This window comes from Hippopotamus amphibius, chromosome 4 (assembly GCF_030028045.1).
Source record: "Hippopotamus amphibius kiboko isolate mHipAmp2 chromosome 4, mHipAmp2.hap2, whole genome shotgun sequence".
Classification (NCBI taxonomy): domain Eukaryota; kingdom Metazoa; phylum Chordata; class Mammalia; order Artiodactyla; family Hippopotamidae; genus Hippopotamus; species Hippopotamus amphibius.
The window spans coordinates 186,461,154-186,481,545 of record NC_080189.1 but is presented as its reverse complement, the minus strand read 5'-3'; the positions used below and the strand labels follow the sequence as shown (position 1 = coordinate 186,481,545).

Sequence of the window (20,392 nt, the reverse complement as noted above, 5' to 3'; positions counted from 1 at the left end):
CAGCAACAGGTCAGCCAGGTCAGAGGAACAAAGCTCCCTCCACCCCACACCGCTCCGGCCATGTCCCTGAGGACAGGTGGGCACCCACCAGGGACCCCCGCCAGGGTTCACAGGAAGTAGGGGCGGCAAGCGGGCTGGCACAGGGACAGCAGGAGCAAGGTCCCCAAGCCAGGACCATCCAGCCTCCATGAACAAAGGGAAATCCTGGCTCCACCAAGATGACCTCCCTTCCCACTCAAAGCACTGTGCAGCACCTCCTCCAGGAAGCCCTCCATCCTCCCTGTCCAGGCTGAGCCTCCACTGCCCCAGCCCCTGCGGCAGGCTGGGAACCCTCCGCTCCAGGCCCTCCTCCACGAACGGTGAGCCCCAGGGCCCTGGGTAGGGCCTGGCCCCCGTCTATACGAGACTAGGGATGGTCTGCACAGACTCCGCTGGCCTGGATCCGAGGTGGCCGCACCTTTCACCCAGTTACTCCGTCCCACCCTCGGCCGCCCCAGGCTGTGCTACCTCTAGCCTACTGTGGGGTCAGGAGGCCAAAGCCTCACTCTCATGGCATCTGGCTGTAAAATGAGTGCAGATGCCCCGTGAATGTCTGATGGGGCCCTGCCAGGACGGGAGAGACATCACGGTTCACAGCTGTGTCCCCACGGAGCAGGCTGGGGCAGGGCACCCAGGGTGGCCCATGGGCACCTCCATCCCCAGTGACGGCAGAGCTGCCTCTGCCTGACGCAGTCTGGAAAGCAACTGCCTGACTGTCCCTTTGGGCGGCCCCCGCTGCCAGGAATCCTCACTGGGCGCTCGGGAGGGGAATGACCCGGAAAGGGCCGAGCTCTGTGCTGCGGACGGGGACGCGGGCTGCGGTCTCGACGACAGGGTGGCCGGCTGAGGGCTGCTCTATCCGGACACGGGGCTCTCTAGACAGCTACGAGCATAGAGTGACTGCCGGCAGCCCACAGGGCAGGCTTCCAGCCACAGCGCCCAGAACGTTCCAGGCCCTCCCTGCCCACCTCGCCCGCCCAGATCCACGTCTGCCTGGAGACCATCACCCAGGGGCCGCTGATGGGCTGGGTGGACATTCAGGGCACGCCTCTCCAGAAGTATTTAATTCTAGAACCTAACGTGCAGTATTTTAACATTCCAGGGCCACCTCTAATGATCACTGCCCGGGTTCGGGGGAAACTACCTTATCTGAGTCCTAAAGTTCTATTTATGGTTCTAATAATCTCTCTATTGGTCGCCAGGACTGTTGTCTAATTATGAATCCATTCCCACCACCCTGAACGCAATCAACGCGCACATAAAACCAAGAGGGAGCCTCAAATGCTCACGTTTTACGGTGCGCAGGCCGCCGGCGGGGCTGCCCAGCAAGAGGCCAGGGAGGGACCCCACCGGGCACAGGGAGGCTGCATCACCCCACCCTCTCCCACCACCAGCTCACGCCCCTCCTCTACCTCGCGGGGCCCTCAGAGCCACAGCCAACCCTGCTCTCCACCTGAGAGACTGCGCCCAGCTCCCTCCCCGGGTAAGGAGCCCCCAGGCTATTCCCAGCGGCCTCCCCTGTCCCCAACACACCTCTTGCTGGGCCCACCATCTCTGACACTTCCCTCCAGGCGCAGCTCAATGCCACCTCCTCCAGGAAGCCACCCAGCTCTCCTCAGCCCCCTGGCACATTCCTCCCAGGCAACCCAGCTCTCAGGCCAGGAGACACCACGGGACTGGCATGGCAGAGGCCGGCCTCCCTCTTCTTGGCCTCACCCCAGGGCTTAACAAATGGAGGAGCTGGAAGCAGTGAGGCCACCCCCGGGGTGCAGTCTCACACCCACTGGAGCCCCCTGCGCACCCCAAGCTACCGAGAGCCAGGGAGGGCCCAAGGACAAGGCAGCTTCGGGTAGACCGGCCCCAGCAGCACGTCACAGGGACGCGCTTCCAGCAAGGGCAGGATCTCGACAAAGGCCACCCTGGAGGCCACCCTGGAAGTGGCACCATCCAGCCAGCACATCTCTGTGTCTTCAGAAGCGCCACCAAACCCAGAGGTGGGGGCAGGGCCAGGGTCTGTCCTGCACGGGGGCTGTATGGGACTCTGCCCCAAGAGCTGGGGGCCCTCCCTGTGCCTCCATCCCCCACAGCCCCCCAGGGCATGGGGACCCCAGGAGGTGTCTGCCCCATGATCTATTTCAGAGACACGCGCTGGGCGCGTTGGTGCAGCTGGCTCTGCAGCGACTGGAAAGCTTTTCACAGCCACGGACCGAACTCCCTGCCCCTGGGCTCCACGGGAGGTAGGGGACGCAGCCACACACCCCTGCGCGGCACCGCCACCTGCTCCCAGCCGGCCGGGACCCCACCCCGGGCGCGGTCTCCCGCTACGGCCTCCGCACCTCCAGGCCTGCACACAGACCATTCCCTCCCTTCCTACTTTGTTCGCCTGGCGAGCCCCTGCGCTGGGCACGGCCGGGACCTCAGTCTCCGTCATCGGCTGAGGGCACGAACCCCCAGGAGAAGGCACCCCCGCCCCCATCGTGCAGGGCTTGGGCCTTCTAGGGAAAGGCCTTCCCAGCCCCCCGCACAGCTAGCCCCATGTACCACCAGACCCAAACCCACCCCCTGCAGCATCCCAGGAAACCCCCGATCCAACAACCCACCCTCTCCTGACCCCCTTCTCCTGGATGGAAAACTGGGGGGCACAGAGGACCGTGGGGAGAATCCTCCACCAGAAAAGCCCTGCGACCAATGGCGGCCGGGCCCCCAGGGTCATCTCAGACCGCGGGGCCCCCCTGAGCACACCCGGCCCAGGTCCACAGCACCCACGGCATCCCTGGTGCCCAGAGCTGGTTCCGCAGAGGCCATGCCACTGCTGCGGGTGACACTCCGGTGAGCCTGAGGAGAGGAGCCCTGGAGGGGGGAGGAGGCATCCCGCAGCTCCTGGGAGGCCAGGCCCCACTGTAAGCAGGAACAGGGTCCCCACCACCTACTGGCCTCCCGCTACACGCCAGGCTCTGTCACCTGTCCACAGGGCAGGGCTTTGTCACCCAGGGCTGCCTGTGCTCCAGGTGGGAGAGCCTGGACAGGGAGGATGTTGGATGTCAGATGACGGTCTGATCTTGTCCCAGGAGCCCACGGGGCCCTTCCATCAGCCCACGGCGCCACGTGTGGTCTCAGAGTGGCCAAACCCTCCTTAACCACGTGCCCGCGCCCGCGGAAGCAATGCGCCAGGGGACGTGAGGGACCCTGCCCCCCAGTGACCTTGCACGCGGGCTTGACGCGGGCCTTAGGAATGTCTGGGGTCTCCCCCCCAATGAGCACAGGCCCCCTGCTCTGGGGGAAGCTGTGCCGCAGGGCACCCACTGAGCGTGCGCACCGTGGGCAGCGGCCAGGCACGGCCAGTGACCCCCAGGAGGGAGCCCGGCCCCAGGCCCCTGTAAGCGCCCTGCCTGGTGTCCCAGGAGGCCCACAGCCCACACACCCGGGCACTCACCAGGCACGTCGGTGGCAGGAAGCTGTTGACCCTTGAGACGCTCCACACGCCCTCCAGGCACTGCTGGGCCTGGATGGTGACCGTGCTCAGGGCCCCGCCCAGGCCGGCAGGCGCCACGGACACCTGGACACTGGGCCCGGACGGCCAGGCCAGCCCCTTCCTCCTGTCTGGCCCCACTCGGCCGGGCTGTCTCCCCGCCGGACCCACCGGTGCTGATCCATCTCTCGGGCTGGTGGCGGCACCGGGGCTGGGGGGCGCGAGGCCAGGGCCTCCGTAGGGGTCGTCGGGGTCCTCGCGGCCGGTGGGCGCCTGCAGCAGCCGCAGGGCCTCCCGCGTGAGCTGGGTCAGGTGCGTGGCACAGACGTCACAGCGGCGCTCGGCCTCCGGGCGACACGCAGGCAGCTTGTCGAGAAGCAGAGCCGAGAGGCATGGGTCCTGGGGGACAATGGACAAAGGCGGTCGGTGCCCGGGCGCCAGGACCCACTGCCTGGTCCTCACGTCCACAGAGCCGGGCCAGCGCACGTGGCGGCCGCCACACCATCCGTAGCTGACTCATAAGCCCCGAGCGGTGTCACCTGCACCCATCCAGCAGGAAATAACTATTGAGGCCTGAGGGTGAGGCCCGCGGTGCCCTTGACAACTGCCCACCTCCTCCCGCCGTCATCACCACGCTCGCTTGCGGCTAAAGAGGCATCCACATGCTCCCCGATGAACCAGCCACCAGCAGCCAAGGCCAAGGCCGTGTGGCCGAGGAGCAGTCAGGAGGCCGGCAGAACAGGGCAGTCAGGAGGCCGGCAGAACGGGGCGTCCACGGCAGGCTGGGGTCAGCCAGCACCAGGGCCCCGGCCAGAAGCAACGTCTATTCCATAGCCGGTGGAGGTGAGGCTGGGGGGCTGGGGACCCTCTCCCTGCCTCTGCAGTGTCTCCGGCCCCGGTCTGCAGGGCTGAGCACACGATTCCAGGTCCAAAGGAAGACAGAGGCCGAGCACAGCCAGCAGGAGGCAGGAGGCAAGGCTCGATGGCCACCACGCTCCGTCACAGGCGTGGACTTGGCCCCTGCAGACCACCCCCTGCCCTGCACTGAGAGGGACACATGGGTCTCCCTAACTGCGACCCTGGTATCTAGAGAGGGCTAAGAACAGGAGCCAGGGGAAACCAAAGGAGGCCCTTGCCTAGCCTGGAGGTCAGGGAGGGCTTCCTGGAGGAGGTGACACCTCTGGAAGAAAGAAGAGGAGGGAGCCAAGCCTCAGAAGGAACCTCGCTGGACAGAAGCTATCGAGTCCCTTTCCCGGGGCCTAGCCTCAGCTCCTCAACCACCCACCAGGCTCAGCCTCGGCCCCTTTCCAGGGCAGCCCCACAGGGCTCGGGGTCTGTGCTGGGGCCAGCCCCTCAGCATGCTTGCCCCTTCCCCAAGGGGCAAGCCCCGACACAGTGCCTGGCCGGAACATCCCCTCACCAGAGCATCAGCCCAGCCCAGCTGCGGCCGTGACCACCCAGGACTTTCCCAGCACCACCTGACAGAGCAAACCCCAAATGCAGGCCTGGGTCTCCACTTCGGCCAGCTGGTGGACTCGGCCGGCCCCATCCCCCAGCCTGGACCCGCTGCAAATCTGCAGAGCCAGGGCCTTCCCCCTCTCTGGCCACACCTCCCCCAAAAGGTTCCAGGCAAGGCGTGGCTCCAGTCCAGCTGCCCTGTTGGCCACGAAAAGGACTATGACCTCCCCAAACCCTCAGATGCAGGAGCCACAGGCAGCATGCAAAGGGGGGTGCCTCACATTCACCTCCGCCAGGTTCCTCGAGCCTGACCAGTGTCCACAGACGCCTAGGAGGGCTGCAGGGGGTGACAGCTGAGGCAGGGTGGCCTTGCCGTGAGGGGACGCCCCGCTGGTGCAGCATTAGCAGGCCACCGCTCCGCTCCTGTGTCCCCAGGACAGGCAGACCTCGGAGATATTTCAGGTTCGGTCCAGATCACCGCAATACAGCGGATATTGAAATAAAGCCAGTCACGTGAATTCTTTGGTCTCCCAAGTACAAAAGCTATTTTACACTACACAGTAGTCTAATTGGTGTGCAACAGCATCGTGTCTAAAAAGACAATTTAACATTAAAAAACAGCACGGATTCAAAAACAACGCTGTCGGGAAAACAAGCACCGACAGACTCGCTCGACGCGGGGCTGCCACGAGCCCTCAGTTGGTAGAAAACGCCGTGTCTGTGAAGCGCGGCGAAGCAAAGCGGAGGAAACGAGGCGGCCCGCGCCCCCCACGCCCCCCCGCAGGCCGGGCGCAGAGCCGCCCCGCCCCCCCCACCCCCGACGCCCCGGGCGGACCCGGGCGCGCGGCAGGGGGACCCCAGCCAGGCCGGGCCGCAGCCTCGCCAGCTGCCGGATCCACGGGCCGCTCCGGAAGGCCTGGCTCTTCTCCGGCCTCTGCAGCGCCCGGCGCGTCTGCTCCCAATGAGCGGACACCCCGCCCCGCTCCCCTGTGGGGCCCCAGGGCGCCCCGGGAACGCGGCGGGGGCCCCCCTCGGGCTGCCCGCGGGCCGCAGGTGGAACCCAGGCACCCCGACCCCGGCCACGCGGGGTCCCTCCGGGCCCCTGCCCCGCCCGTTTTCCAGCCCGGCTCCGATGACTCCGGTTTTTCCACTCAGCGGGAGGCGGCTGATGGTGGGCTGGCGAGAGGGGAAGGGAGGGCCGCCTGCTAGAGCCATTAACCCGACTTGAAAGGCGGCCCAGGCCCCGCCCAGCGCAGGCCCGGCCGCCCATTGTTCCAGGGCCTCTGCCTGCCTCAGGGACCTCAGGGCTCCGGGGAGACACCCTGGCACCCCCGCACCCCACGGCCTGCACAGGAGGAGGCAGGAAGGAAAGGGGGAGACCTGGGCCCGCACCGCACCCCCACCCAAGCCCCAGCCGCCCCAGGCCTCCGGCTCTGAGCATCAAAGCCCCACAGGGGTCTGCTCTGAGGGGAGGGCGCCCGCCACGCTCAAGAACTCCCCTCACAGGGAGGGCTGCCCGGTCACCTGCTCAGCTAGCCAACTGCAGGGGCTTCCGGCTTCCGAGACCCCCCCCACCCGCCCCCAGGCCACAGTCTCCCACGAGTCCTGCTTCACAAGTGCCCAGGAGGGCCAGCCCCGACACACCCGGGCCCCCTCCCCACGGCCAAAGCCCCCCTGAGGGGCCACGCCCCCCCCCGCCCCCCGCAGCACTGGCAGCCGAGCCCATCCCTCGGGGGACCCTCACCATCATTCCTCGGGGGCCTCCCGGCGCGGGGCAGGCCCACCTCCCCGCCCTTCGTCTCCTGTCACTCACGTGAGGCAGCACAGGCTAGCAAGGAGGAGAGACCCGCCCGGGGTGACCGCGCAGAGCCCGGTGGGCCCCGAGCCCCTCAGACAGGCCCGGCGGCGCGGGCTGGGCCAGTGCTGGGGCTGCAGCAGTGCTCAGGCAGAAGCTGGGCCACTGAGCACTGCTCGCTGGTCCCTCGGAACCACAGCCCACATGGGAGCGTCCAGCACGGGTACCGGCAAGCTTCGGGCGGGACAGGCCTACAGCCAGGATCCCCTCCCCCAGCACCCTGGCCCCCTGCTCAGGGCTCCAGGGAGGGGGCTTCTCCTGGGGGCTGGCGCTGGCCACTCCCAGTATGGGCACCCTGGACCCCAAGAAGGTGAAGAGTGACAGCACCTTCCACACCCCCTGCTGATCTCAGGGAAATAAAAGCCCCTCCCCCGTCTTCAGCCGCCCCTCCCCCTCCCTGCACAGCCAGCATCCTCAGACCCCAGCCTGTGGGGAGCTGGGGGAGGCCCGGGAGGGGCAACCCACCCTTCCCCGGCCCTGTCTCCTCTCCCAGCCCTGGGGCAGCTCCTGGCAGCCCCAGGGTCCACAGGTCCAACCCCTCCCCCAGGGGTCACAGCCCCAAGTTCCAGAATTTTAAGCCCTGAAAGCCCCAGCCACCAGGTGGCCTGGCACCCACCCTTCCCCTCTGGAGCCCAGCACCTTCAGAGAGACAGTAATTACCCTGCTGCAAAATATTACTTTTAATTTTCTCTTTATGGTCTAATTAAACAGATATTTTACTGGCATTTGGAAAATGTTTTTCTTAATCTGATTCAATTTAGCATTGCGTACCACCTACCCTGCGCACCGCCTGGCTTTTAGGGAGCCCCCCCTCATTTAAAAATGATGACTTCTCATTCTTCGTCGTTTTTCTGGGGTCTCCAAGTTGCTTTAAGTAATCCTTCCATTTTCTCCTGTGAGGGAGCCCCAGAGGGGACCATGCTGCCCCACCATCACCACCAGGAGAGGCTTTCCCAGCCCTGGTCGGCCAGGCCCACCCACCGGGCAGGAGGGGAGCTGACCAGAACCCCACCACCGCCCCCGCACATGCCCCCGTGGGAAGGGGTGGGAAGGGGTGGGAAGGGGTTCTATTCCCCAGTCCAGAAAAGCTCCCCCGCCTCAGGGCTGAGACGACTCTCTCCGAGCCCCCGTCACTCTGTCTTTTCAAAGGGGGCCCCAGTGCCCGCTGGCAGGGCGGCGGGGCAAGCACAAGGGCCCAAAGGCCCAGCCTGCAGGAGCGCCGAGGCCGCCACACAGCCAGGCTGCCGTGCAGGCGCTGAGCGCAGCCCCGCGGCCACAGCCCCCTCCACCCCAGCCTCCCTTCTCTCCACAAACAAAGCGGCTGGGCCGTGACCCCGTGCAGCCCCGTTTCCGGAGTTGACAACAGATCCAGGAAGGGACCCCTGGCTGCTGGGCCAGGCACTGCCCTCCCGGGCTCCGCTGTCGAGGACGTTCCCAGGTCGCGTGCAGCCTGGCGGCCTGGGGTTGGGGGGTCAGGGGCTTGGTTTCCAGCCACACCTCGGCCATCCCAGGCCCTCCCTCCTACCCACCCGGCGCCTCACCGGGGCCCGGCACCCAGCCACGGGCCCCGCCACCCACTGGGTCCAGTGAGAGACCTGGAGACCCAGGCCCGACCCTCCCTCTGCCAGCCAGGCCACTGGAGACCACCCCAGCCTGCAAGCCTGCAGCTCTGAGGCCCGGGGGGGAGGGGCAGGGGGGCCACAGCCTGGCCCACCCAGCGCTGCCCGGCACCCGTCCTCAAGGCCCTGTGCCAGGCGCCAGCCAGCTGGGCAGCTTGGGGCACACACTAGTTCATTGAGACCTCCTCCCCTCAATGGCCTCCCTGTCCTCCACCCGACACCACACAAGGGCGGCAGGGGCCCCGGGGGCCTAAAGGCCAGCCAGGCAGCACAGCCTCAGCAGTGAGGGTGATGGAGAAGCAGCTCCACTGGGACACCCGCCACTGGGTGGGAGAGGGCGCCTGGAAGCCCAGCCAGACACGACCTTCAGTCCAGCTGTCCCACTCTGGACGCAGGCACAGCCCCTGGACCTCGGTTTCCGCATCTGGACAACGGGGCAACAGAGCTCCTCCAGGGGCCGTGGCAGCTCTCCCCTCAGGGCGGGGTACCCAGCACCCCGCAAGCCCAGCCACAGCCAGGGCCCCCAACACCACTCGGGGGTGCTCTGAGCCCCAGCAGAAGGGGCAGGTGCAGAAGCCCAACGGGGCCCCAGGTACCCAGTGTTCTCCTGCTGGGAATCTCTGCAGTCCCCGCTCACCAGCCCCTCCCATGAGGCTGCCAGGAGTGCCGGGACTGCAGCCCTTCGTCAGAGGATTTCCCAGGACGCCCAGGCCCCACCCTCTACTCCAGGGCCAGAACTCCACCCCACCCCCAACCTTCGACCTCATCCTGGCTTCCCAGGTCACCCTGCCGGGCACCCGAGACACAGTCTCCACACGTGCTCCCCGCATCCCCGCCTCTGAGCTCTCCATGCTCCACCCCCAGAGACCCTCACCCATTTCCGTGGGCTAATTCTAGCTGAGATCAAATGCCCTCTCCTCCTGGAGGCCCTCCAGAGGCCCGTTTCCAGAGCCCTCCCAGGGCACTCCAGTTAAGAGCACAAACTTTGGAGGGGGAGAAGCCAGGGTGCGTGGCCTCGGACAAGTCACTGACACCCCCTGTGCCTGCGACCGCCTCCCCTGGCACGTGCGGTGATGGAGCTGAGGGCGTAACTCCCAGAGGCCTGCTGACTGGCTGCCGGCAACGGCCCCCCTCACCCCCCTCCCACAGCACAACTCCCGCCTGCCCACCCGGTTGCCCACCCCGAGGATCCTCACCAGGCCTCGGGGCGTCCAGGGAGGGGAGGGGTCCCACTCCCCACTGGGGCAGCCAGTCCCACAGCACAAACCCAGCTGACCGCCCTCAGCAGCCACCCAGCAGGGAGGACAGACTCCAGGCAGGGTGGGCCCCTGGCATCATCTCAACCCCAGACACCCAGACACCCCTCGGCCTTGCAGCCCAGGCCTCCCACGGGCCAGCCACACCAGCTGGAAAGTCCCTTCGGAGCGCCAGGGCGACCCGCCGCCACAGGCACCCCCCACCCCAGGAACCCCCTCACCTGCTGGCTACCGTGAGCATGCTGCCTCTACAGACTAAGGCTCAGAGACACTAAGACACCTGGCTCAGGCCACACAGCTTGGGCAGCAGAGCTAGGGCTTAAAGCATGGGGTGTACAGGAAGTGACGGGAGCCGAGGAAAGGGGCCCCAGGGACGCGATCAGGAGGGTCTGTGGCCGAAACGGCTTCCAGACAATCCCTCGAATTTGAACAGGCCAAGCGTGCAGGGCTGGTGGGGGTTCCAGGAGGCAACGCTGGGCCGTGGCCTCGCGCCGAGGCTGTGAGGGGAAAGACGGGGACGGAGAGCCTAGGACGGGACACTTAGCAGGAGGCCAACCCCACAGCCCACGCCTCCAAGCAGGGCACGGGGCAGGGCCAGCGCCGGCACACGCCACCCGGAAACAGAGGCCACGGCGCAGTCAGCATCCATCACACGGCGCCCGAGGTGAACGCACGCAGCGGCGTGAGAGCACCCACCCGAGGCGGGCACAGCGGCCTGGCGCTGGGCCACGCAGGACCGTAAATCCACCAGCCCCAGGTGCCCAGCCGAGCCCACCCAGCCCTGCCCCCACAGCCAAAGCCTGGGATGCTGCCTGGGGTGGGGGGTGGGCAGGGACCAGGCCAGATGAAGCCAGGGCGCCCTCCCAGGAACGCTGCAGTCCACGTGGGTCCCTCGGCCACAAAACGTGGCACCAGAAGTGAAAGCGCCCCTTCACCCGGAGGCGACCGGAGTGGCTACTCAGCTCAAAGACACTGTTCCCAGACGGGGCAGCTGAGGCCCTACCAAGGAGAGACTGCGCCACAAGAAAGGGGCCCAGGTCCCCTCCTGCCCAGGAGAGAGCCCCGTCTGCCATGCGTCCGCCCAGGGGGCTAGGAGATTACGGGCCCCAGAGCTCAGGGCTCAGGGCTGGACGACCAGGGAGCGGCTCCCAGAGGCTCCCAGCCCGCCCAGCCCAGCTGCTCCCAGGAACCTGATGGGGGATCGCTTGGCCCCGAATGCCAGCCCCCACTGCCACTTCCCCAGGAAGCAGACGGAGGCCAGACATGCTGAGGGATACTCGATCTATTCTATCCTATTTATTTATTCATACCCCACATCTTCTTGCACAAAAACTGCACTGGCTTCCAGGAGCTACTTGGCATGAATTGGAAGCAAAACCGCGTCGCTAGAGACAGTCACATTAGAACAAATAGGAACGATCCGTTCCCGCAGATGTGTGAGAAAGGGCCCCTGTAGCTGGCGGAAGCTGAAGACTGCGTTTGCTGTGAGCTTCCTGGCAGGCAAAGGAAAAGGGAGACTAGACTTTCCTTGCTATTTAAGACAAGAACTAGGGACTTCCCTGGTGGTGCGATGGTTAAGAATCCACCTGCCAATGCAGGGGATACAGGTTCGAGCCCTGCTCCAGGAAGATCCCACATGCCGCGGAGCAGCTAAGCCCATGCGCCACAACTACTGAGCCTGTGCTCTAGAGCCCGTGTGCCATAACTCCTGAAGCCCACGCACCTAGAGCCTGTGCTCCGCAACAAGGGAAGCCACAGCAATGAGGAGCCCGTGCACCACAATGAACTGTAGCCCCTGCTCGCCGCAACTAGAGAAAGCCCGTGTACAGCAACAAAGACCCAAGAAATAAATTAAATAAATAAATAAATTCATTAAAAAAAAAAAGAAACAAGAACTAGCTCTTCTGACTCACAAATAACAGACCCCTCCAGGTCTTGAGAAGGCCCCAGACCCACTCCTTTAACCCACCCCAGACCAAGACAAGCCCACAGCAAGCCCTGAGCAGCCCGAGGTGCAGGGGTGCCACCCTGACCCTCCCCCTCTCAGCAGAGAGGCAGAGGCCAGTCACCACAACTCACTCCCCTGCTCAGCCCCACCGCTGACCGCAGCTGGACCCCCCAAGAAGCTCCCTCCTGCAAGATGAGGAGCTCCCTACCCCAGACCCCGGCCAGCCCCCCAAGCCCCATCTCTGCTTCTGGCTGGTGTTCAGAGGGCAGGGGCTCATGGCCCGAAGCTCAGTCCCGACCCCACTGCCCGCCCTTACTCCCCGAAACCCCAGACCAGCAAGGACACAAGACGGGCACACGGAGCCCATCATTCCATCACGGGACCGGAGGAAGCCCCCAGGGACAGCAGGGAACACGAGGGAGACCACCGCCCACCTAGGGAGGAGGGGGCCCGAGCAGGGTGCAGAGGGGCCAGCCGCGGTCTCAGCGAGGCCAGGCCGACCGGTCTCCTCCCTCCCCCGCCTGGGCTCGGTCCCCGCGGCCTGTTCCCTCCGCAGCCGAGTCATCAGTCCCCTGCCAGCTGGGAGGGTGCCCGGCAGTCAGCCCCAGGGCGCACCGGCCCCCCTCACACCTCCCGGCTGCCTCCGGAGCGCGCCAACACCTGGCTCAGCTGGAGAACGCTTCGGACGTCGGGTGCCCCGCCCCAGGGAGTCCCCCAAGCAGGTGGAGCTCAGGCCAGGCTCCAGACAGCGTGGGGGACGGGGGCCCAGGGACTCTGACCCCGGGTGGGAAAAGTCCAGCACCAGCCGGCCTCACCCCTGCCCCCACCCCGGGACCCCACCCTCTCACACCAGTGCAGTCAGCGCTGGGAGCTGTGGGGACAGAGCCCCGACCTCGCAGACTTCCTGGAGGGGGTGACAGAGGTCCGCCACCCCCGAGCCAGGCCCTAGAGACAGACGGGAGGGTCTCCGGGCCTCCAGCCTAGAAGCCTGGTCACGTCACCCCGAGCCGTGCACAGGGCGAGCCCACGGCCTCCCCTGCAGCCTTCAGACTCGCTGTCCAACTTGGTGAAAAACGCCAAGCAGTGCTGGGGCTGCACGGGTGGGCAGTGGTTCTGGAATTCGCAGGGCGGGGGAGGACAAGACACCCCCCCCCCGCCCCCACCCCACCTGGGTGAGCGCGAGAGTCGCAAGAGCGAAAAGAGAATCGATCACTTTCCCCATCAGGGCACTAATCCATTCAGCGCCGTACTGACACGTGGGAGTCACGGTTCTGGAGGAGTCACCACCCCTGCGTGCGGCATCTGGCCGGCAGCTGGAGCGGATCCCCAGGCAGGACCCCTGCCCCCGCAGCTGCAGGCGCTGGCCACCGCCGTCCCCCACGGGGCCTCATCTAGGGGTGGGGAGAGCGCCAGGATCCAGCCCAGCAGCCCTCAGGGTGAACACAGCAGGGTGTGGGAGGGCAAGTCTGGTCACTCAGTCGTTCAACAAACGTTTCCGGGGGACCCAGACCCCACGCCTGCCCTGACGGAGCTCCTGGCCCGGGGGTGGCACAACAGCCACAGAGACCACACAGTGGCCACGTGGTGTGAGAAGGGCTGAGAAACGGCGGGGCCAGGTGGCAGCAGGGGTGGCCTCGGGGAGGAGGGTGCAGATGTGGGGGAGGGGAAGCTCCGGGGAGGGGAGGGCCCTGTGCCCTGAGCTCAGAGTCAGCGCTGTCTGAGTCCCCCACAAGACCCCCACCATCGTCAGCTGCCCACGCGCCACAGACAGGGCGCAGGGCAACTCAGGCTGTGCGCCTGTGCCAGATGAGCACGGGGGATGGGAGGCTGGGCGTCTGCCAAAGGGGCGCTGTGGGATGAGGAGGGGGCCCCGTGCCCACGGGCTGAGCCTTCGGGGGGCCTCGGTCTGGCAGGACCAAGCCGGGACAGCAGGACCCAGGACTGGCCAGGGACCCTCCTGTGGGCTCCACGGTTCAGTGAGTCCCCTCTGGCTGCCCCGAGGGTGGGCAGCTGGGGGTGCGCTGGGCTGGGGGACAATGAAAAGGGTCTGCAGGAACTTGGTGACCAGTTTGCCAGGGAGGGCAGAGGCCTCAGGTTCTGACTCAGGGGACAGTGCTAAGCTGGAGGGGACTCGGTTGTGGGAGAAGAGGAAGGCCTGGCTGTGGCCCCTGGGTGGGGGGTGCTGGAAGACCCCAGAAGAGGCCTCTCAGAGGCAGGGGCAGGGAGAACAGAGCAGGGAACTGGCAGGACTGCCTGGGAAGGCTTGTGGGGGGAGGTACCCGCAGAGGAGCAGGGTGTCTGCAGCGGAGCCCACGGAGGAGCGGCCCACGGAGGCCACGGGACAGTCTGAAGGGCGTAGCTGCAGGCCACGCAGGGGTCCAAAGGGGTCACTCGGAGACGAGGCCTGGCACCCTGGTGAGAGCAGAGGTGGCTCTGTGGGGGCCCAGGGGCCCCAGCCTGGCGTCCCCTCCACACCCAGGCCCACCGCCCCTCTCGGTTCAGGCAGGACAGTCTCTGGGCTCCAACCTGGGCAGGCAGGGCACGTTTCCCCCCCCCACGCCCCCAGGGACATTGGGGCTCAAAAGGCTGGGGGTGGGTCACACATGGTCCTATCTGTTTCGCGTGGATGAGGTCCCTGGGCGGGAACCACGATCACCCTCAATGCCCAGATGGGGAAACCGAGGCAGGCACAGGGAGAAGGGGGCACAGGCAGCAAGGGAGAAGCGCGCCCTCCACCCAGGCCCCGCCCACCCCCCGGGGCACCAAAGACCTGGGCACAGCATGACCCAAGCCCACGTCCCAGCAAAAGCAACAAGGGCTGAGGCGTGCAGGCCAGCCTGTGCCAGACACGCCCCCACACCTGTAAAAGGAGTGCACAGGCGGTACCTGGCACAGAGAGGGAAACCGAGGCCATGAGCTCTCAGCAAACCTGCCCAGGGTCCCAGGACAGGGCCTTCCCTCCCTCGGGCACAGCACCCCCAGAAGGGCCCTTGGAGGCTACCCACCTCTGACAAAGGAGGAAACACGGCGGGGGAGGGGGCCAAAAGAGGGACAAAGGCTGGGACCCTGGACTTCTGGGTGAGCAGGCCGCTGGATGCCAGGGGCAGCTGGCGAAGGGGACAGCCCTCCCCTGGCACTGAGAGGTACCCAGTGTCAAACACCAAAGCTGGGGAGGCCAGGGGAGGCGGGAGGTAAGCGCTCCAGGTGGTCCAGGGCTTTCCCTGCTGAGCTGTTGCAGGAAGAGACCACTGAGGCCTCACAGATGAGGAACCCCAAAACCACCAGCGACTGGTGTGAGCTGCAGTTCTCTCCACCAGGATCCCCGCCTACCTGCGCCCCGCTGGCCGCATGTCCAGCACCACCAGGCAAAGCCCAGCTCAGTCACTAGAGTCCCTCCTCTCTCTGGCCTCGGTTTCCCCTAATGGGGTAGCTACATGGGCCTGTGGCTCTGACAAGCCCCCAGGAGTCTATTCCAAAACACCCCCTGCTTGTGCCCTGAAGGTCTTCTGCTGGCTTTTCAACCAGATTCAGGCCATCTGGGCCACAGAGCCTGGCAAGGCTGCAGCCTGCTCAGAGCAGCAGCTGTGGAGGGCCCAGCCCCACCCCAGGACAGGCCACAGGGCCCCTCCCCTGACCTCAGCGAGAGGGAGCCCAGGACACAAACCAGACTCACATCCCCCCCCAGCCCCATGCCATGGGGAACACCGCTGGACCCAGGAGGCCAGGGTCTGCCAGGGCCCCCTTACAGAACTATATTTAGATTCAGTGGGGATGAAGCGATCTCACTTCCCAGGACAGCTTTCAGAAAGGCTGCAGGTCAGGCGGGAAGGGCTTCCTCTGGAGACCGCCCCCCCCCCACCTTCCCAGGCTGTGCAAACTTCCAGGGCGCATTGTTCCTGGAACAATGGTGCCAGATCCTTCCAAGACCAAGGCGAGACCATTGGCTGCAGACTTAGGCAGAGCCCCCTCCCCTGGAAAACACCTTGGCGGCTGGGGCGGGAGCCTGATGAACCAGATGGGTGGCCACTGCCGAAGGTGGCAGAGCCGCATACACAGCTCTTACCCGTGACGCTGGGAGGGGGCGGGGAGCGGCCCCCCTCACAGCGGCTGGCCTACCCTCTGGCCCTCCAAGCCCTCCTGCCCTAGGTGTGCAGTTTCCAGACACGTGGCTGGGGGCCCAGGTGCCCCAAGGGCAACGCGGCACCAAGCAGCCTCTTGCGGCTGGCAAGGCAGGAGCCGGCCCGCCCAGGGTGGAGGCCCTGCCAGCCCCCCTCCCCTCCCCCTCCCAAACACAGACCGGGCTTCCAGCTGTGGGACATCTGCGGCAGAAACGCCCGCCCAACCCCGCTGCCATCAGAGAGTGGGACCCTCTTAGAACGAAGTGCCCCAACTCACACACGGGGTGTTACAGCCGGGAAACCGAGGCCCAGAGAAGGGAAGGCACTGGCCAAAAATCCGCGGTGGAACCTCGCCTCCCTCCGCGCCCCAAAGTCTCCCAAGTTCCAGCATGGGCCCGATCCCGGGTGCCGGCCCGAGGAAGGGTCACTCACCCGGAGCGGTGTCCCGGGCCCGCTGACCAGCTTCCACGCCTGTCGCTTGAGCTCGGCGAGCTTCGCGTGGCAGTGGCGGCACCAGCCGCCGCCACCGGCCGAGTGGCCCCGCTCTGCGCCCGGCCCGGCGCCCTCGGGCGCAGGGCGGCTGCCGCACGCGTCCTGCCCGGGCCCGGCGGTCAGCCTCCTGCGGGGGGCCACCTCCAGCAGCGGCAGCGGCTCGTGGGCCGGGCCGCCCTCGGCCACCTGCGGGGGAGGGGGGGGCGGAAGGGGACGGTGAGCCGGGCCGCTGGGCGGCGCCACCCGGGACCCCACGCCGCTGACTCCAGACCTCGGAGCGGCCCGGCCCCACAGTGACGCACGCGACGGAGTTAGGAGCGCCGGGCGCGAACCTGCAGCCCACGGAGCTCTCCCATCGCGGGAGGGCTCGACGGGCCCCCGCCGCCAGCAGGCGGCCCCGCGCCGCCCGCGCTCGGCTCCGGGCCCGGCCCCCCGCGGGCGCCGCGCACCACGCCAGCGCCCCCGGCGTCCCCCTCTGCCCCGGTTGGCCCGCCCGCCCCCGGGCCCTGCCGCGCGTACCGCGGGGGGCGCCGCGCACAGGGGGCCGCCGCGGCTGCCCATGGCCGGGACGCAGGAAGGGCTGGGCCGTCGCTTCGGGGCCGCGGGGCTCTCCGGGCGCGCCGCGGCTACGTGATGCGGCCCGGGGACGGCCCCATGGCCCGGCCGGCCGCTCCGAAGTTCCCGGCGCGGGCGAGTGGCAGCGAGCGCGCGGCGGCGCCGGCTCCCCGCGCGCGCGGGGGCGGGGACGGGGCGGGGCCGGGGCTGCGGGGGGCGGTCCCGCCCCGCCCCAGCCCTGGCGGCGCGGCGCGTGGGGGAGGGGGCCTGCATCGCCGCGCGGCCCCACCCACCCGGAGGCCCGCGACCTGTCGGGCGAGTTCCAGCCCCGGGGAGGGGCGCTGGGGGGCCGCGCGAGCTACCCCGCACGCGGGAGCGCATGCGCCTTCCTGCTCCTCTCCTGGGACGCGCGGGTCTCCCGGGAGGCACCAACCCACTCATTGCCTTACAGGCAAGGAAACTGAGGCCGCCGAGGGGAGGATCGTGCCCACGGTCACACAACGAAGTGGAAGGGGCTGAACCCCGGCCCCCGGACGCGCGATGGCTTTTTCCGGAAAGTCCAAGCGCACTCCGCGTGTCGCTGGCCGCTCTTCGGGTCTAACTCACGCGCCGATGAGCGTCGCCGCGGTCGGCTGCTCGGAACGTGCAGCGCCCATGCCAGTGTATCTGTGTCTAGGTGTGTCTGCAGGGGGCACGCGTGTCTCTGCAGCCGCGCGTGTGCAAGAAAGGCGGGTGTGCGCGCGGTGCGCCCGGGGAGCGGGAGGCGGTGGCCCTGGGGCTGTGCGCGGGACCTGTTGTCCGCCGGCCCGGCAGATGAGAACTCAGCTCCGGAATTAATTGCCTGCCTGTCTCCGGCGGGGAGGTCGCCCCCCTTCTCCGGCGACCAGTTGCTCCCGCTCCAGCGCGGCCCTAAGGTCGCCGCTCTCCGAGGCGCCAGGCGGCTCCGGGTCCGGGCTCCGGGTGAGCGCGAATCCCAGGGTCCGGCTCCGCGGGCGCGGCCGCCCGGCTTCTCGGGACGCGCGCGCCGCCTGCTGGCCGCCGCTCACCCGCCGCCGCGAGGCTCGGGGACACCGCGGGGAGGAGGCGCGCCCCGGGGCTGGAAGGAGCGGAGCCCGAGCCGAGGGCCGCCTGGAAGACGGCGGCCCCGGCGGAGACCCCGACCGCGGCTGCCCGGCACGCAGGAAGACCCTCACACAGATTCGAGCCGCTCCCCGCCGCTCCTGAGCGCCTCAAAGCGACTCTTTCTTTATGTTTTGCCCACCCTCCCTTTCACTTGAAAGGTCCTCTCCACCGGCGCACTCAGTCCCCAAAAAAGAGTGGAGCGGGGTGATCTTGCCCTCCGGGCTCTCCGGGTCGTTCACGGCCTGCAACGCGGCAAGGGGAGCGTAAAGTGGGCAGAGGCTCCCCACTCTCCCTCCACGGTCCCACGTCGTCCGGCCCCTTTCCATCCGGCCCGCGGGAAGAAGCTCGTTCCCCTTCCTAGCTCCTCCAAGCCTCTTGAAGGAAAAGGGGCGTCAGCCGCCGTCCGCATCTGGGTACCGCGGGACATCGCAGCCCCCGGCCCTCAACTGCTCTGGGACACAGACACACACACGCAGGCCCGGGAAGCGCGGCTCTGCAGCACACCCTCGCACACACTCCCCGCATGCACCTCCAGAATCACATCGGCGCCAGGAGCCCCCGTCCTATGCCCGGGGCCGGCCACACCCGCAACTTCGTTTGTCTGCACGGCTGCGGCGCGTCCAGAAGCACACGCTCACATCCTACACCCGGGTTTCCGGGAGCGGCCAGACACAGCCGCGCGGAACCCGGACCACCTCGAGACTCAGGATCAGCCACGAGACCCCCGGCGCCCTGCCTCGCCCTCTCCAGCAAGGCGCGCGGTGGGACTCGGAGTCCCCGCGCTGCGCTCTCCTGCCTCTCCGACGGTCCCCCGCTCAGGACGCCGCGCTGAGGGGAGAGAGAGATGGGGCAGCACTAACTGGGGAGCGGGACGCTGCCCGGGACCTGCCGCTTCTTCCCCCCCGCCGCCCCCCGAGCCGCGGGAGCAGCGCCGCAAAGTCGCGGGACGGCGCCTCTGCCGCCCACCAGGTCCCGCCGCCCGGTCCTCACCTTGGCTCGGCGCCGCAGGAGGTGGCTGGTGAACCCCAGGATGATCTCCGAGTCCAGGCAGAGCGCCCCCATCTCCAGCAGGCTGGGCGCCTTGCGGGGCGCGCCGCGGGGCGGCTCGGGCGGCCCCGGCAGCGCCATGGAGGAGCGGAGCGCGGGGAGCGGCCCCGAGCTCCTCCCGCCGCCGCCGCCGCCGCCGCCGCCGCCTTCGCGCCCGCGCGCTCACGGGCCGCGCGCCCGCCGCCGCCGCGCCCCGCACCGCGCAGGGCCGCCCGCCACGACCCCAGTCCTCCGCGCCGCGCGCCCCCGCGCGCCGGCCCCGCCCGCCCGAGCCGACAGCGCCCCCTCCGCGCGCGCGCGGCGAGCCAGACCACCCCCCACGCGGACCCGAGGAGGAGGGGCGGGGGGCGAGCGCCCTGCAGGCGGAGGATGCGGGCCGGGGCCCCGCCTGGGTCCGCGCCGCCCTGCTTCGCGCGCCTCCTGCCCGGTGCTCTGGCCGGGAAGCCCAGGGCCTGGGCCGCAGCGCCGAGCGGGATTCCGCGAAACCTCGGCGTCTCTCCCCTTCCAACCCGCCCTGCGGACCCCGCGCCTTCGGGTCCCAGTCCCTGGACACGTGTAGGGAGCCCGGGGACCTTGCGCTCCCCCCTCTGCCGGTACTGCAGGGCGCCCGTCTCGGGCCCTTCCTCGGGAGCCCCCCATCCCACACCCCAGCCTCGGCCTATGGACTCCTAAGGCCCACCCCGCCGGGACCCCAGGGCGCCTCCACTCCAGGACCCCGCTTCCGCAGCCGCCTGCAGGCTTTTCTGCCCTTGACCTGGACCTCTCCGGCCGTTGCTGGAACTCCCCGCGGGCGGGAGGATCCCTGCTATTCGCCAGGCGCGACCAAATTTTGGAGTCCGTGACGGGACGCTCGGGGAGCAGGGGGCGACTTCTATCCGGGTACAAACTCAAGCCCGAGCCCCGCGCTCCTGCAGCGCGCAGCCCCCAGCCTCGCATGCGGACGGGCGCCCTCCGGGGGTGCAGGCCGGCCAAGGGACGCCTCTCTGCGGAGGGTGGAGCCCCCGGACAGGGTAGCCTAAATAACTTAGGCCCACGGGGAGGTCTTGGGAGCTAGGGGGGAGGGTGTTAGGGAAGAGTGCCCGGGGAGATGGACTTGAGCAGGACCCGGAAGGTGAGCAGGCACAGAGAGAAGACCGAGCACCGAGGGCCCGGAGGTCACAGCGCTGGGCCCTTTCAGAGGCGCAGGTGCGCAGGTGGCCTGACATGGCAGCTGGGCTGGGGTGCTACGGCTGGGCAGCCCTGCAGCCCCCTCTGCCCCCTGGGAGGGACCATGGCATCTCCCTAACCCCCACTCTTCCACAACCAGACGGGTCATCATAAACACCTTATCTGCTGGGCACAGGGCTGGTCACTACCACTGCTCTGCCCCACCCCGGGCCTCAGGTCAGGAGAGACACCCTAAGAGGAGCTGCCC

The 20,392-nt window shown here is 68.0% G+C and overlaps 1 protein-coding gene across 1 annotated transcript in view; it reads right to left on the bottom strand.

Moving 5' to 3' along the window:
- Positions 1-16,962, bottom strand: part of KIF26A (kinesin family member 26A) — a 39,812-nt gene extending 22,850 nt beyond the window's left edge. The window contains exons 1-3 of the mRNA XM_057732388.1: positions 16,774-16,962; positions 16,195-16,440; positions 3,473-3,907 (exon numbers count right to left, since the gene is read on the bottom strand). Coding sequence (XP_057588371.1) covers positions 3,473-3,907; positions 16,195-16,440; positions 16,774-16,815 — 723 coding nt within the window. The 5' untranslated portion in view covers positions 16,816-16,962. The remainder of the gene's footprint in view (positions 1-3,472; positions 3,908-16,194; positions 16,441-16,773) is intronic.
- Between the last annotated feature and the right edge of the window lie 3,430 nt (positions 16,963-20,392).